Consider the following 13,505-nt stretch of genomic DNA (forward strand, 5'->3'; position numbering starts at 1 on the left):
GCAGCGATCCCAGCAAGCGTCCCTTTCCTCAATCATCGTACCACAAGGACGGCTACAATGTCTCTGAAGGTCTCAAGCGTGCTCGTGAGCCCTACCGAGGCAGGAACATCGCCATCGGTCTCGGTCTGCTCGGCTTCGTTGGTGGAACATACTTCTGGTCCATCTCCAAGGTGAAGCAGGACGACTTCTCTGACCTGGCGGACATCCGTGCATCGAACAATTCCGATGCTGTCAAAGCTCTCAGGGAGGCCGGACATGACTTCAAGGAAGGTGGCGACAAGGTAGGCGAGGCCGCTCAGGACGCATGGCTCGCTACCAAGGCTGGCGGACGACAGACCCTGGACGAGGCCAAGCGCGAGTTTGGCTCTCTCCAGCGCAATGCCGAGAGCGAAGCCGAGCACGCCAAGTCGCAAGCCAAGCAGGGCTGGTACAACACAAAGGATGCGGCTCAGCGCAAGGGCGAAGAGGCCAAGAAGGAGGCCGAGTCTGGTTGGTTCTCCGCAAAGAACAAGACGGAGGATGCCGCCGAAAAGGCTAAGAAGGAAGCCCAGTCCAGCTGGTTCTCTACCAAGAGCCAGACACAGGACGCTGCCGAAAAGGCAAAGAAGGATGCCGAGTCCGGATGGTTCTCGGCTAAGCACAAGACCGAGGACGCCGCAGACAAGGCAAAGAAGGAGGCTGAATCTGGCTGGTTCTCGGCCAAGCACAAGACAGAAGATGCTGCCAACCAGGCCAAGAAGGAGGCTGAGCATGGCTGGTTCGCTACCAAGGACTCTGCTGAAGACCTCGCTGCCAAGGCAAGGAGGGAGGCTCACGAAGCCAAGGAGAAGGTGCAGTCTACGTGGTCGTCTGCCAAGTACAACACCGAGAAGGAGGCCGAGAATGCCAAGAAGGAAGCCGAGCAGGGGTGGTTCAACCTCAAGAGCAAGGCTGAGTCGGGAGCTGAACAGACACGTGCCCAAGCCGAAGAGGCAAAGAGGGAAGCAGAGAAGGGTTGGTTTAACCTCAAGGGCAAGGCAGAGTCTGGTGCTGAGCAGACCCGTGCCCAGGCTGAGCAAGCCAAGAAGGATGCTGAGAAGGGCTGGTTCAACCTCAAGAGCAGCGCACAGCAGTCTGCCGAAGAGGCCAAGGACGAGGCCAACCGATCGTGGTTCTCTGCAAAGGACACCACACAACGCAAGGCCGAAGAAGCCAAGGACTCGGCCGAGCGCGGCTGGTTCTCCTTCAAGAAGTCCACTGAGCAGACTGCCGACGAAGCATCGAGACAGGCCCACTACGGTCTGCACTCGGTGCGCGATCAGGCTGCCGCTGCCGCCGCCAGCGCTTCGGGTGCCTTCAACGACGCGTACAACCGTGCCAGCGAGGAGGCCGACCGTCTCTCCAGCGGCGCTCACGACCAAGCCAGGCGAGTGTCGAACAAGCTCTCCGACGCCGAGGCACGAGCTAGGCAGGAAGCAGACCGCATCTCCAGCGGTGCTCACGACCAAGCTCGACGGGCCTCGAACAGCGTCGCTGATGCCCACGATCGAGCCAGCAGATCCGTCAACGACACCTTCGATGCTGCCAATGACAAGATCCAGAGTGGCAAGCAGTCTGTGGAGCAGGTGGGCGAGAACAGCAGAAGATACTCTGACTGGTGGGCCAGTGAGGCTCAGAGGAGGAGGGCCGCTGTGCTGTTCATGAGGGATGGTCAGCTCAAGCAACAATTCAGGGCTTAGGGGAGGAAAGGAAGGAGTAAAGGAAAAGTAAACCGCAGACAACTATGCGCGAGGGAATGGTGTTGCAATGTAACGATGTGATTCTCATGATGACGAGGTGACTTTTATTCCTGCAATGGCAATGCATCGTTTTGAATGCGAACGTCTACTGTCTTCGTCTGCCTTCTGGCACGGATGCTTGAGGACCTCTCCACGATGTTGGCGCGGGGAATTTATACCGATTGGCACCGTACATTTACATCAGCCAGCCAGCCAGCCAGCCAGCCAGCCAGCATGGCTCCATTCGCCGTCTTATTTCTAAACCAGCCGCTGACCTTCTTGTGACCTGCCTGTCCAGAGCAAAGCCCCGTACGGCCGTTGATTCCGCATCTGCAGCGCTAGGTCCTTTGCCTGCTGTTGCTGTTGCTGTTCTTGAGCGGCTCTTGCTTCTAGCTTTGCGTACTTGCCTAGGATGGTAGAGAGGGCGGGAAAGGCGAGGCACAAGCATGAGATTCAAACTAGACGAGATGCTGGTTCTGTAGCGAGCGTGCAAGGGCGGTCTACGGGGCGGCCCTAGCGTCTGGCTAGCTAGCTCCATCATCTGCCATGGTCCTACTCCATTGCAAAACCATACCACCACACCTCTACTCACCCATTCTCCACAATCTCCTCCTCAGCTCCAAATTCTCCTCTTCTAAACCCACCACTCTCCTCTCAATCCTCTCTCTATGCACCACCTCCCTTCCCAACTCCTCTTTCAATCCCTCAATCCTCCCGCCCACCCGCCGATTAAGCGCCTCGAGCTGATCGCTCGAAACGCCCATCCTGCCCACCCTCTGCACCAACTCCTCCTCTACACTCTTGCGCGTCTCCTCCAATTGCGAGAGAGAGGCAGAAGTACGTTCCGCTAGTGCCCGATGAGAGGATAGGAGAGTGCTGTAGCCCCAGAGAGAGGCAGCGCTGAACCCTAGGAGGAATCCGACGAGGGCGCCAAGCGGGAAAGTCAAGGGACGGGCGCGGGTAGTGGCTGGGATCCCTGCTAGACGAGCTCGAAAGGAGGATGGGGGCGAGGAAGTCGAAGGAGCTGTAGAGTAGGACATGGCTTCCCCTACGTGACCGGCACTCGGTCTCACAGAAGGGATCTTGTGAGTGCGAGAAGGAGGTGCAAGGTCAGACAAGGCGGACCGTACTGCAAAGGAAGGACCGGTTGAGAGGAGCGGAACGGAAAGAGGCGAAGCCACAGGCGGGCAGGCGGACGCTCACCCGGGGCGTTGATTAAGGCGTTGGTTCTCGACGAGACATCACCCTCGAGCAATCATGGAGCCGGATGATTACGAAAATGCTAGTGTTGATTGGCTGATGCGGTGGATGTATGACAAGAGGAGGAGATGGAATGCAATGATACATGCTAAGGGTCTGATAGCAGAGGGATGAAATTGGGACATCATGGCCTGTTTGTTTTGACGTTTGTTTTTGCCAACCTCACGCTCTTTTGTGACTCTCTGCTCCGAATCGATCAAGAGGCTGAAAATGCCCCCAAGAACGCTGCTTTTCAGAGCGTCATCTGTACATGTTCGCTCAGAGGGGCCGGGCGGCACTTCGCCAGGTCTGGCCCATCGCGCAGGCGGAAAGACCATATCAATCAATAGCCTTGACCCAAAAGTTGCGTCCTGATCATGAAGACCAAGCGATCATCGAAGGCGCAGCAGTGCATGCGGAATCCTCATGCAGCGGGACAGGGACGTGACGGTGCCGACGTTGCCCTGTCACCTTGATGAGCACGAAGTTGTCATCATTTGGCGGAGACTACAGCATGTTGTCCCTGAGACTTGATGTCAGAATGATGTCTGTCACACTGGCCATGACCACCCTGAGCAGCCCCGGATCCGTGGCATTTGTAAAGTTGGGGTAGACCTCTTTGCTCTTACTCCTGTTGCACTTCAAGAAGCGCCTCTTGAAGTATTGCTGAGCCGCCTCAACGTCGCGATCATCCTCTTCGTCGGGGAAATCTGGGAAGTACTCTTTTATCGAAGAGTACTTGATCTTCTCCTTGAAAAGGTCGACTTTGTTGAGAAAGACGATCATCGATGTACGCACGAACCACTTGGAATTGGCAATACTCTCGAAGAGCATCAGCGCTTCCTGCATCTGATTAGATTCCTGGTCCTCCACCAGACAGGAATCATAACCGCTGAGCGCCACAATGAACAGCACCGCGGTCACATTCTCGAAGCAGTGGATCCACTTTTTTCGTTCGCTTCTCTGTCCGCCCACGTCGAATATCCTGTAAGTCTTGCCGTCCAGAGGGAAGACTGTCTCTATGATACCAGTCGTCTTGTTTCTGCATCTCAGAAGATCTGCATCGCTCGGCTCGTACTGTGGCTGCCACAGTCTGTCCAGACTTGCAAAGTAATATGGAAGATTCTCTGGTAGTGCAATTTCGTGCGCCCTCCGATGAGCCGCTTGGACGCCGGTATCGTTCCAAAGAGCAAGAAGAGCCTCGTAGTATTCCCGCGGGTAAGGCTCCCCTTGGGCGATGTCTGGGAAGCTGATAAAGAGGGGCAAGTAGGACTGGCGCGATAAACGCGTTGGAAAGTGTCAATACGTCCCTCTCATTAACCGAACCGAGAAGCTGCAGGAGCAGCACGACGGGAGGGCAGATACTCACTGCGTTCTCTTGTGACCCCAATGGCTCCCCCCATTCCTCCATTGCCTCTAGTAATGACCGAATACCATTTACAATATTCATAAAGACTAGCCGCCGGTAGATTTCCCGCTCAGCGCTGGTGAAGGGTATATTGTGTATCAAGCGCATCGACTGCCGGGTGAGAAGGCGAGAGACGTTATTCAGTCGCTGTCGCATACAAAGCAACTCCTTCCACGCAGCTGCCTCACCTTCAAAATTGTGGACTTTCCGGACTCCCCGGCGCCTGCAGTCGATACATCGAAGGGTAGTAAGGCAAGCGGTAAGTCATTATGCGCCGGCGTGGGGCAGACTCCGTGCGACTCACCAAGTAACAGCAGCTTGACCTCCTTCGTCTGCCTCTTCTCGTCCTCTCTGATAGCCCTGTCCAGATCCTTGCTCAGCATCGCTCCCGGCGAATTAGCATCTTCTGCGGACCCACAATTGCCCATTGCGCTATAGAGATGACCAGAGAGTATGTAGAAGTATAAAAGTTACCTGCGAGTCTGTGTTGCTACGAGCAGTATGATGTGGAGCAAGCAAACGCAGCGACAGCCTGATGAAAGCAGGACGAGCAATGTTAAGGTGATCGACAGAGATGGGAAGAGAAGCAAGGACACCTGAGGAGCTAGCGAGGAGGTCCAGTGTTCCCTTCGCTATTTCGACAAAGTGGCTGAAACGCGGAGTGTCCGAGTGACACTGACGGAGGAAAGCGGCTGGCTTCTAATGGATCACTGATCCGATGGTCGCTGGTACGTCTCGGGGAGGGCTGCGCCTGAATTCCTCTGTTCACAACTTCGGAAAAGTGGCTGGGCCTGATGTGCCAGTCTGCCGGGCTGCGTGCTTGTGCGTTGGGCTGCGCTTTGACGTGTGTAAGTGCCTGTTTGCCTTGAACAATGAGATCGGTATCACAGGCCGATGCTGGCCGAGCTGCCAGATCCACCCCGCCTGCTTTGTTCCCCTCGAGCCGATACTTGGCGGGCCAGGACGGCCGAGCGTAAAGAAGAACAAAGGGACGTGCCACTTGAGACTCCGCCGACGTCGAGTGGAGCCGGAGGGTCGCTTCTTCGCAGGACACGAGGTGAAGAAGGAGGTGATGGCGAGACCGATCTCAAACGATTGATCCGACACTTGATGTATGATAGCCAGGCGGCGATCACCTAGAGGGCGCTTTGTTTGCCTTTGCGATGATGTGACCACGCCGCGCGACTAGAGCACCCTCTGTGCAACTTTGTGCTTGCTATCGAGGCCTTTTGCAATTGCTAGAACCGGTAGGCTCGTGACGTCCTTGTTGCCGACCTGAGATTGTAGACTCTCCACAAGGTGACAGATTTGAACCAGCTAGACGAGCTAGAGCGGAAGAAGGGTGAGAAGAGGGGGGGAGAAAAAGGTAGGAATACAAGTGATACCGAAAAAGAATGGAAAGAGATGTAGGATCTTCGTTCGGCTGCACAGGCATGCCCAGGGGGGTCCTAGCATTGGAAGAGGGCGACGGATCCAGACGGGCATCCTGACGTCGGGAAGACAGCGGCGCAGCACTGAAGGATCATCGTATCATCGTCATTTTGTGCTGCACCTCCCCGCCGATGAGACTCGGCGCGGGGAGCGGGGCGTGGATCACTGCAAAATATGGACCAAGGTAGTCCCCTTTCCCGGCCTTATTTGACGCCCAGCGGGAGTGCAGCCCCTGGCTTCAGCTGCTGCAGCTTTTCGACACCAGTCCGCTGAGACCTAGAGAACCCCTTGCGTAGAGAGAAGGGACGTTCTGTCACCTCGGTGCTTGCCACGGCCAGCTTCGGCCTCTTAAGCTGAACCTTCAGCAGGGCGTGGGAAGAAGTGTGATCAAAAAAAGGCGGCCTTGCACACAGCGAGGGTGGGGCTGTCATGAAAGGCTGAGGTCGCGAAGTGCTCGGACAAGGTGGAGCTACCTTCGTCGAGGCCCAAGACGCTTGGCGTACAATGTCGCCTCTGCGCAAGAATATCTCGACGCAACGTTTGCAGTCTCACAGGATGCTTGTCGTCTCAGAAGAAGAAGATTGCCGCGACGCGTCGCAGATCCCCGGGAGGCGCACGGAAGGACGAGGACGTCCAACACTTCCGTGAGGAAGCATCAACGCCGTTCCGCTCCTTGATGCCCTACGCACCCAATCATGCCCCCGTCAGCCGATGGCTCGCCCGTACAGAGCGAGCCGCCTTCCTTCACACCACTAGCCACTCATGATTTCCCCACCTCAGTCGCTGGCGGTCAGCAGGCCGCCGCCTCTACCGCCAGTAGCCGGAGCCACCACCTTCTTCCTGCGTCCATTTCACCGACCGCAGACCTTGCCCTTGTCTTCACCACCACAGCCCCGCCGCCTGTGGCTCCGGCGACAAGCGCTGCTGGACCAGCAGCGGCAGCGCTCAATCAGTCGGGCCTCTCTGCAGCTCAGAAGCTGATCCAACAGCGAATGGCGGCTATGAGGGCGAGGGCGGCAGCCGCTGCTGGTCTACCCTCAGGCTCCAGCGCAGGCGATGTGGCTTCTGGACCGGTCAAGGGACAACCAGTAGAGATGTCGCTCTGGCGGATTGGTGCTGAGATGGAGCTCGTATGGAAGCAGCAGATCAAAATGCCAGATGCGCTCTTCGAAGATGGGGAGGAACGGGTAGGGGTAACTGCCAAAGAGAGAGAGCAGGAGACGCTCACAGTGGGAGAAATGCAGTGGAGCCCCAATGGTAAGTGCCAAAGGGCTCAGAGCCAATAGCATCTCGGCAGCTCATCCTAGAATCTACGTCACAGGCCGTCAGATTGCCCTTCAGATCACCGTCTCTCGCTCCACCAGCAGCGAGTCGTTCAAAAGAAGTATAACAGCGGCCAATCTGTATACCGTACAAGACGGTCTGCTGGCGTCTGTCAGCCCTCTCCCAGGTGCATCACCGAGACCTTCTGCGAGAGGTCACAAGCAGATGCTCTGGGTCAATCTCAATGGCGCAACCTCCTTGGACCGAGGCGAGACACCTGGGGCCAGCAGATATGCTCTCAAGAAGTATCCCGGACGATCTCCCGTAGATCTCAGTCCCATTATAGCCCTCGCAGCTGCATCTCCAGGCTCAGGCAGCGCCAGTGGGTCAGGCGGAGGAGGACGATTTCATGCGCTCATGGGAGGAGGGGGAGGCACAAAGGCTGAAATTATCTTGCCCTCGCAACGGGGCTTGGAATCCGAGCACGCATCGAAGGGAGGAGATGGGGAGAAGGAAGATCTCCTTCGGTGTTGGAGCAGTCTCGCTGGTACTTCGGGCAGCGAAATGGATCTTCTCCTGGTTGCAGGCCAGGACCTCAATGACCGATCAGGCGTCTGGCTTCTACTACGAGGCAAGGTGCCGATAGCTTTCCTGCAAATGCCGGAGGCGGGTCAAGGTCAAGGAAGACTTTTGTCGTGCTTTCTAGACTCGCAGCGAGAAGTCCACACTGCAGTCCTTGAGCTGAGCGAGGGTGATGGTGCAGAGCGACAGCTTCACCTTCGCATCTGTCGTACCGGTACGCCTTTCCTCGTGCGGCCCTCCAGCCTCACATCCCTTCTGCATCTCATGGACGTCTCCAGTCGTCTACGCACACTCTCAGCCCAAGCTCTGGACCTCAGCTTCCTACTCTCGGCAGTCTTCAAGACTCTCAAGGCAGTCGCACCAATACCAAACGGATCTCTCTCTGCCCAGCAAGCTACAATGCTACCTCCCATATCGCGGCTGCAGTACGCCATGGAGCAATTGGCAATTAGCCATGTACAAAGTATGAGGAATCACCTCATCACTCTTCTCTGCACGGGAGTTGCCTCCGAGATGATTGAGTCCTTGTTGCTCAACACACTGGTCTCAGGAAAGTGGAAAGGCATATACGAAGAAACTCTGAAAGCCTATGAAGCCATTGAAGTCGCCGCAAGTGAGCTTGGCAGAGTAGCAGAAGAGATGGGCGGGTGTGTCACAGAGCTCGAGGGCTGGTCAGACTGGTGAGTAACAAGAAAGGCTGCTTTGCAAGCTGTCATGCTGACAGATGGACCTCACGTCCTCGGCTGCGATAGGAACGAGCGGTCTCGTCCCTTTTTACCGGATCTGGTCAACGATCTGCCGCTTTCATCTCACCTGCACGCCCAGCAGAACTCGATCTCCATTCTGCGCAGCAGCGCTCATAAAATCATACACTATGCCCAAGGCGAGCGCCTAGCGTGGGACGAGATGAACAAGTGGGTCGGCTGGGAGAGGGAGAGAGTAGAGGCTCTCAATACAGAGCTAGATGAACAGCCGTATACGGCTCGGACCTTCGACCCTCTGGTCATCATCGAGTTCGTGCAGAGGGATTTCGAGTGTCCGGAACTACGCTGGCTGTTGTTGAATGAAAAGTCGAAGGTACAGAGGGACTCGGAAGCAGAAGGGAAAGGAGATGATACGGAAGAGAGCTTCGTAAAGGCCAACGGCACTCAGAACCCGCCGGTCGTAGAGGATAAGACAGACACCGAAGCCATCTTGAAGCAGCTCGACGGAGAGGACAGAGGCGCCTTCGCCATGGACGAGCTGTCTAAAGCAAATTCCAAGCAGCGATTGAAGGAGACCTTGCGATGGCTGCAAGACGAGCGACTCGGCCATGACACCACACCTGACTTGCAGGCACATTCATCGTCTCACATCGCTAGCGATGAGCCACCTAGACTCTTTCAAGCAGAGATTGTCCCACCCCACGGCGACTCCATGTACACGGACGTCCCATTGGCTCCGAGGCTTCGTCACATCGTCAAGGCACTGAGAGCTGTCTTTGAAGGCCTTTCGCAAAGGCTGAGTGACCTCGAGACAGTCACCGAAACAATCTCTCTACCATTGCGACAAGGATGGGGTGGTCTGTCCAACATCGGTACATCTGGGCGAGATGTCATTGCCAGTCTCCCCGCGGGATATCATCAGCATGGAAAGGGTGCAATGTCAGGTCCGGCTGCCGAAACAGAGCAACCAGAGTCTCTTCTGGCGAGCGTGGCCCACCTGGCCAGGAGTAGCGTGTACGTAGATGTGACTACAGGTGAGACTGTTCACCAAGTCATAGTCGGCAGTTCCGACCGCCGTAGTCTACTCTGCGTCCGCGTTCCCAGATCTACAGGAAATGGACTGGGAAGTGTCGTCGAAGTGAGCCTCGACTTCGAGTCTTTCGAGCTCTTGGGCCACGACAGACTACTCATCGTTACCAAGGATCGGCCTTCCGCTCTCTCAACGCCTAGCGCGCTCGAATGCGTCGATCTAGACGCCCTCTTCGAGGGCTCAGCGCAAACCGTTGACGAATATGTGTCCCAAGTCGACTTGACTTCAAGTGGGACAATGCCAGACTCGGTCGTCCTCCTGCGTCAAGCACTCTCGACGGATGATAGCGCTGTTGCAGATGACGCAGACAAGGAGGAGGACAATGTCAAGCGGCAACTTGCTGTGAGCAGCGGGAGAAACATCGCTGCGATTCTCACCCGTAGCCGTCAAGCAGGCGCGGCTGCAGGTGCGGGGGAGCAACAGCAGCAGCAGCCGGCCTGGACTCGACAGGTGGTCGAATTTTGGGACGTGGTCGCGGCTGAGGAGGATGAAGAGGGTGAAGATGATGGTATGGCGGAGTAGCACGGAGGGTTCGGTAATGATGTCACCCAATTCGAAGGGACGGTCTCTACTCATCAATGCGGCGAGGGTGTACATGTGGAGCAACTCTAAATTGTATTACAACAAGGTGACGGGACTAGACTGTGCTAGCAGGTATACGAGACATGATCTACAAGGAAATGATTCTCTCACACAAGACTCGCCAACGAAATGTAGGCATCGAATGTCTACTTGGCCGCCTTGGGCGGCTTCGGTGCTTTGACAATCATCCTACCCCTGCCCGGCCCGACCCTCATCTTCGGAGTAGACGTCATTCCCTTTCTTGCGTTCTCCTGTCGAATCTTTTCTTCCTGCTCCAGAATGGCCTGTCGACGTTCCGCTGTAGACTTGGTGGGGAGAGCCATTGAGAAGCCGGCCAAGGAGCGGGAGTGCAGTCCTCCTGAACCAGAACCATGGCCTAGCTCGCCGGGGGCGGAATTGTGTGTGAGATTCGAAGGGGCGACGCTTCGGAGCGAGGCAGGGCCGGACTCTGTAGATCCTGAGGAGTGCGTGGAACGTACCGAGGCGGCCGAAGAGACGGGAGCGGATGCCCCGCTGGGCAGGGATCGAGTGGCCTGCAGAGGCGGGAGAGACGGGCGTCCAGTCATGGGCGCAGCGGGGGAAGAGAAGAAGTCCACTAGAGGAACAAAGTCGCCTGCCCAGCGGACATAGAGTCGATCTTGCTCGTCCATCATGATTTCGGTGTTGCCGTTGAGAATGATGACGCGACGAGATGACACGCTAGACGAATCCGAGGATGGGAGCCTGGTGGAACCTGGTCGCGACTGACGTTGGACGTGCTGACCAGGTGGAACACGCAAACGATCGGAGGACGAGGTATACTTTTCATCTTCACCATCGCCATCGCTTCCGCTGCCTTCACGAACGCTCGTCGCAGCCGTGTGAGTGGTTCGAGTACCATTCGTATACATGGAAGACGCAAAGGACGATTGGGAGAGAGTCCGAGTGCTCATAGCGTATGAAGAGCTGGCGCAAGATGATGGTTGATGCGGAGAAAGAGCAGTGATGGTGCTAGAGGATGTCGAACCTTGTTTGGAGCTGTACACGTCAGATGAGACTCTAGGCGTACCATCGCTATGTGTGAAGCTCCTCAAACGATGCACTGTCGGGCGGCGAGAGGAGGAGGAGGAGTCTTGGGTCTTTCGGACGGAACGTGCGGATGATTGCGACTTTGTAGGGGATAGTGAGGCAGAGGCGGGGAGCGGGGGTAGGGCAGCAGTGGCTTTGCGAAGAAAGACTTCCAATGCCAAGACTCGCTGAGCAAGATCGGCTACGTCTGAGGAAGCGGTTGCAGAAGTAGAGGCTGCGCTGTCTCTCCCGGAGACCGGATTGGGTCGGTGAGAAGCATCTCTCTGTCCGCCGGTAATCTTGCGCTGCAACTCTTCCACTCTTTGCCTCAAAGCAGTCGAGTCGAGAGGTTCAGCTGGAGGTGCTTCCCGTACCGCAGGAGTCTTGACCGTTGGCTGAACAGCAGCTGGAGCCGGCGGTGACGTCTGGTTCGACGAAGACCCTGCTGTATGGCCTACTGGAGCATTGAGGGTGGTGTCGGCAAAGGACGCCTGACTTTGGCTTCCAGGAAGAGAAGAGTGCTTGTTGCGCAGCGTGTTGTCAGGCTTGCGGGAGAGCTTCTGGATTGTCTCCTCATCATCCGAATCCGTGTAGTGAGAAGAGACATACGAGGGCTCCAGCGCCATCCGATTCTGCGAGGATACATCGCTGCTTCGACGGCGTGGGGTGTCGTTGAGCAAGAGCGGTCCCCTACCAGGGGCAAAGTCGACCATCGAGGAGCGCGAAGAGGCGACACCGGCCTCGTCCGTCTCGTAGTCGCTGGTGTCTCGAGCTTCTCCCTCCTGGCCGAGCTCTGCTGCGCGGACTTTGCGAGTACGATATTGGACGGGGGCAACGGTGAAGCTCATCGAGGGTTGATCCGATGACTCTACTGCTTCTTCCGGCACTTCGCGCGTTGAAGGAAGCGACGCCTTGGATGGTGTGAGAGGTCGAACAACGCTGCTCCTGCGTCTCCCGCCCACTACTGTTGAAGAGAATGGCAAGGCAGGACTGCCGACTTCGCTGTTTGCGTCTCTGAGAGGTGACGTCGATTGAGGAGAGAGAAAGGGAGATGGGAGCATCTGAGAAGTGGTTGCAAAGCTGGTATCGAGAGGAAGGACATCGCCCCGAGGTGGGGAACAGACGGCCATGATCAGGGTGCAGAAAGAATGGTGGGAGGAGATGACATCGGACTGGGCCGGACCTACAGATGCTATATGAGGATTGTCACCACAGACGGGGGAGGGGTGGGAAAGTAGCAACTGATGGTCGATGCAATATTAGTTTCAGTCACGGTACGTGCCTTCCTAGGCGAGTGCTATCGCTCGGATTGGCGGGTCCAGTGCCTGAGTAAGTTAGAGATAGTGAGTGCAGCCACCACTCGACTCACTCCCGGCACCAGGGGACAGGGCTTCCTTCCACGGAATATTGTGCCCGGCTCGCGGTATCAACCCCGCCCTGGAACTCCGACCGCAGCTGCAGACTTCAGCCACAGCAATCGGGAGCCCCACCTCAGAGTGCCTACAACATCACCCAGGAGCCTGGACAGGGGCAACTTCAGAATCATCAATCAAGTCCGATGCCATGGACCGTGGATTATCACTCCAGTGGGCGCTCTGCAGCGGCACGTACCTCCCCGGACTCATGCGTGGAGACTGAAATTCTTGATGGCATAGCAAACAGAGGTAGATCGATGCAGCGCATGGAAGCAAACAGCCACCGCCGTCATCCAGGAGAGGAGGAGCACCCCCCTGGTATCGTCTCCCTTTCCGCTGATTCTCGAAGCACAATGACAATCTCGTACAGTCGATAGCAAGAGAAGGTGGCAGGCAACTTCTACGTCACCGCCTAATTCTGGACCTATCGTCGTTTCCCCCGCACTGAAGCATGGACGAAGCACTTCCTCGGAGTCCGCTAGCGCGAATGCGGCAGCCTCTGGGTGCATTCTAGCCGCCTCGTATGTCATGGAGTCGTGTCCCAGAATAGCAGTCGCTTCGACAGCTGCCAAACTTCGTAGCAAGCGCATTCTATAGCCGCGGACCGACTTCTCTTCCTCGCCGCCTTACCACCTCCTGATCATGTCTGGGTTTTCTCATTACTACATGTGCCCGAGCCTGGGATGATTGAGCCGGTGTTACTCACCAGCCGCGGCTCAATCTGGTGCAAGGTGTGCTTCGGGTATGGTACGCCTTGCGCGTCTTCTTCCGCTTCCGGTCAGATGGCATATCGGGGGTGCAACACCCTCAAACACCTCGAAATAGACCGACCATCAGCAATCAACAGCGGAACGGCTACGCAGATCTCAGTCCTGATCTACCACCGCTGTCTACTCAACTCGCTAATCTGGACTGACACCCAACACGAGTCGCGGTTCCAAATCGCCGCTGGCGGTCGACCAAATTAAGGCCCGACCAAGATGCTCC

The 13,505-nt window shown here is 56.6% G+C and overlaps 5 protein-coding genes across 5 annotated transcripts; 2 read left to right on the top strand and 3 right to left on the bottom strand.

Annotated features, from left to right (window-relative positions):
* Positions 1-32: 32 nt before the first annotated feature.
* BCV69DRAFT_239639 (hypothetical protein) lies at positions 33-266 on the top strand (the record flags this gene model as incomplete). The annotated part of the gene is made up of 1 exon (XM_025489982.1): positions 33-266. A coding segment is annotated over one exon (234 nt), but the record flags the coding sequence as incomplete, so codon positions are not given.
* A 1,763-nt stretch (positions 267-2,029) lies between these two features.
* On the bottom strand, positions 2,030-2,912 carry BCV69DRAFT_2681 (hypothetical protein). Its single transcript, XM_025490852.1, has one exon. The coding sequence runs from the start codon at positions 2,795-2,797 to the stop codon at positions 2,342-2,344; it is 456 nt and encodes a 151-aa protein (XP_025350711.1). The 5' UTR covers positions 2,798-2,912; the 3' UTR covers positions 2,030-2,341.
* A 506-nt stretch (positions 2,913-3,418) lies between these two features.
* Positions 3,419-4,977, bottom strand: BCV69DRAFT_2533 (putative guanine nucleotide-binding protein alpha-2 subunit). The gene is made up of 4 exons (XM_025490511.1): positions 4,709-4,977; positions 4,593-4,627; positions 4,366-4,515; positions 3,419-4,268 (listed from the first exon to the last, which is right to left on the bottom strand). The coding sequence occupies exons 1-4, from the start codon at positions 4,830-4,832 to the stop codon at positions 3,504-3,506; spliced, it is 1,074 nt and encodes a 357-aa protein (XP_025350712.1). The 5' UTR covers positions 4,833-4,977; the 3' UTR covers positions 3,419-3,503.
* Positions 4,978-6,333: 1,356 nt separating this feature from the next.
* On the top strand, positions 6,334-9,996 carry BCV69DRAFT_309444 (hypothetical protein; the record flags this gene model as incomplete). The annotated part of the gene is made up of 3 exons (XM_025494712.1): positions 6,334-7,092; positions 7,157-8,360; positions 8,433-9,996. The coding sequence occupies exons 1-3, from the start codon at positions 6,531-6,533 to the stop codon at positions 9,994-9,996; spliced, it is 3,330 nt and encodes a 1,109-aa protein (XP_025350713.1). The 5' UTR covers positions 6,334-6,530.
* Positions 9,982-12,395, bottom strand: BCV69DRAFT_309445 (hypothetical protein). The gene has a single exon (XM_025494713.1). The coding sequence runs from the start codon at positions 12,231-12,233 to the stop codon at positions 10,203-10,205; it is 2,031 nt and encodes a 676-aa protein (XP_025350714.1). The 5' UTR covers positions 12,234-12,395; the 3' UTR covers positions 9,982-10,202.
* Between the last annotated feature and the right edge of the window lie 1,110 nt (positions 12,396-13,505).

This window comes from Pseudomicrostroma glucosiphilum (genome assembly GCF_003144135.1).
Source record: "Pseudomicrostroma glucosiphilum strain MCA 4718 unplaced genomic scaffold BCV69scaffold_1, whole genome shotgun sequence".
Classification (NCBI taxonomy): domain Eukaryota; kingdom Fungi; phylum Basidiomycota; class Exobasidiomycetes; order Microstromatales; family Microstromataceae; genus Microstroma; species Microstroma glucosiphilum.

What these genes read in the sequence shown, in the direction of transcription:
- BCV69DRAFT_2681 (XM_025490852.1), bottom strand. Translation starts at nt 2,797, where the DNA reads ATGTCCTACTCTACAGCTCCTTCGACTTCCTCGCCCCCATCCTCCTTT.
- BCV69DRAFT_2533 (XM_025490511.1), bottom strand. Translation starts at nt 4,832, where the DNA reads ATGGGCAATTGTGGGTCCGCAGAAGATGCTAATTCGCCGGGAGCGATG. An exon ending in GGTCAAGCTGCTGTTACTTG is followed by an intron (nt 4,628 to 4,708) that starts GTGAGTCGCACG and finishes TATCGACTGCAG; the next exon opens with GCGCCGGGGAGTCCGGAAAG. An exon ending in TGGGGTCACAAGAGAACGCA is followed by an intron (nt 4,269 to 4,365) that starts GTGAGTATCTGC and finishes TTATCGCGCCAG; the next exon opens with TCCTACTTGCCCCTCTTTAT.
- BCV69DRAFT_309445 (XM_025494713.1), bottom strand. Translation starts at nt 12,233, where the DNA reads ATGGCCGTCTGTTCCCCACCTCGGGGCGATGTCCTTCCTCTCGATACC.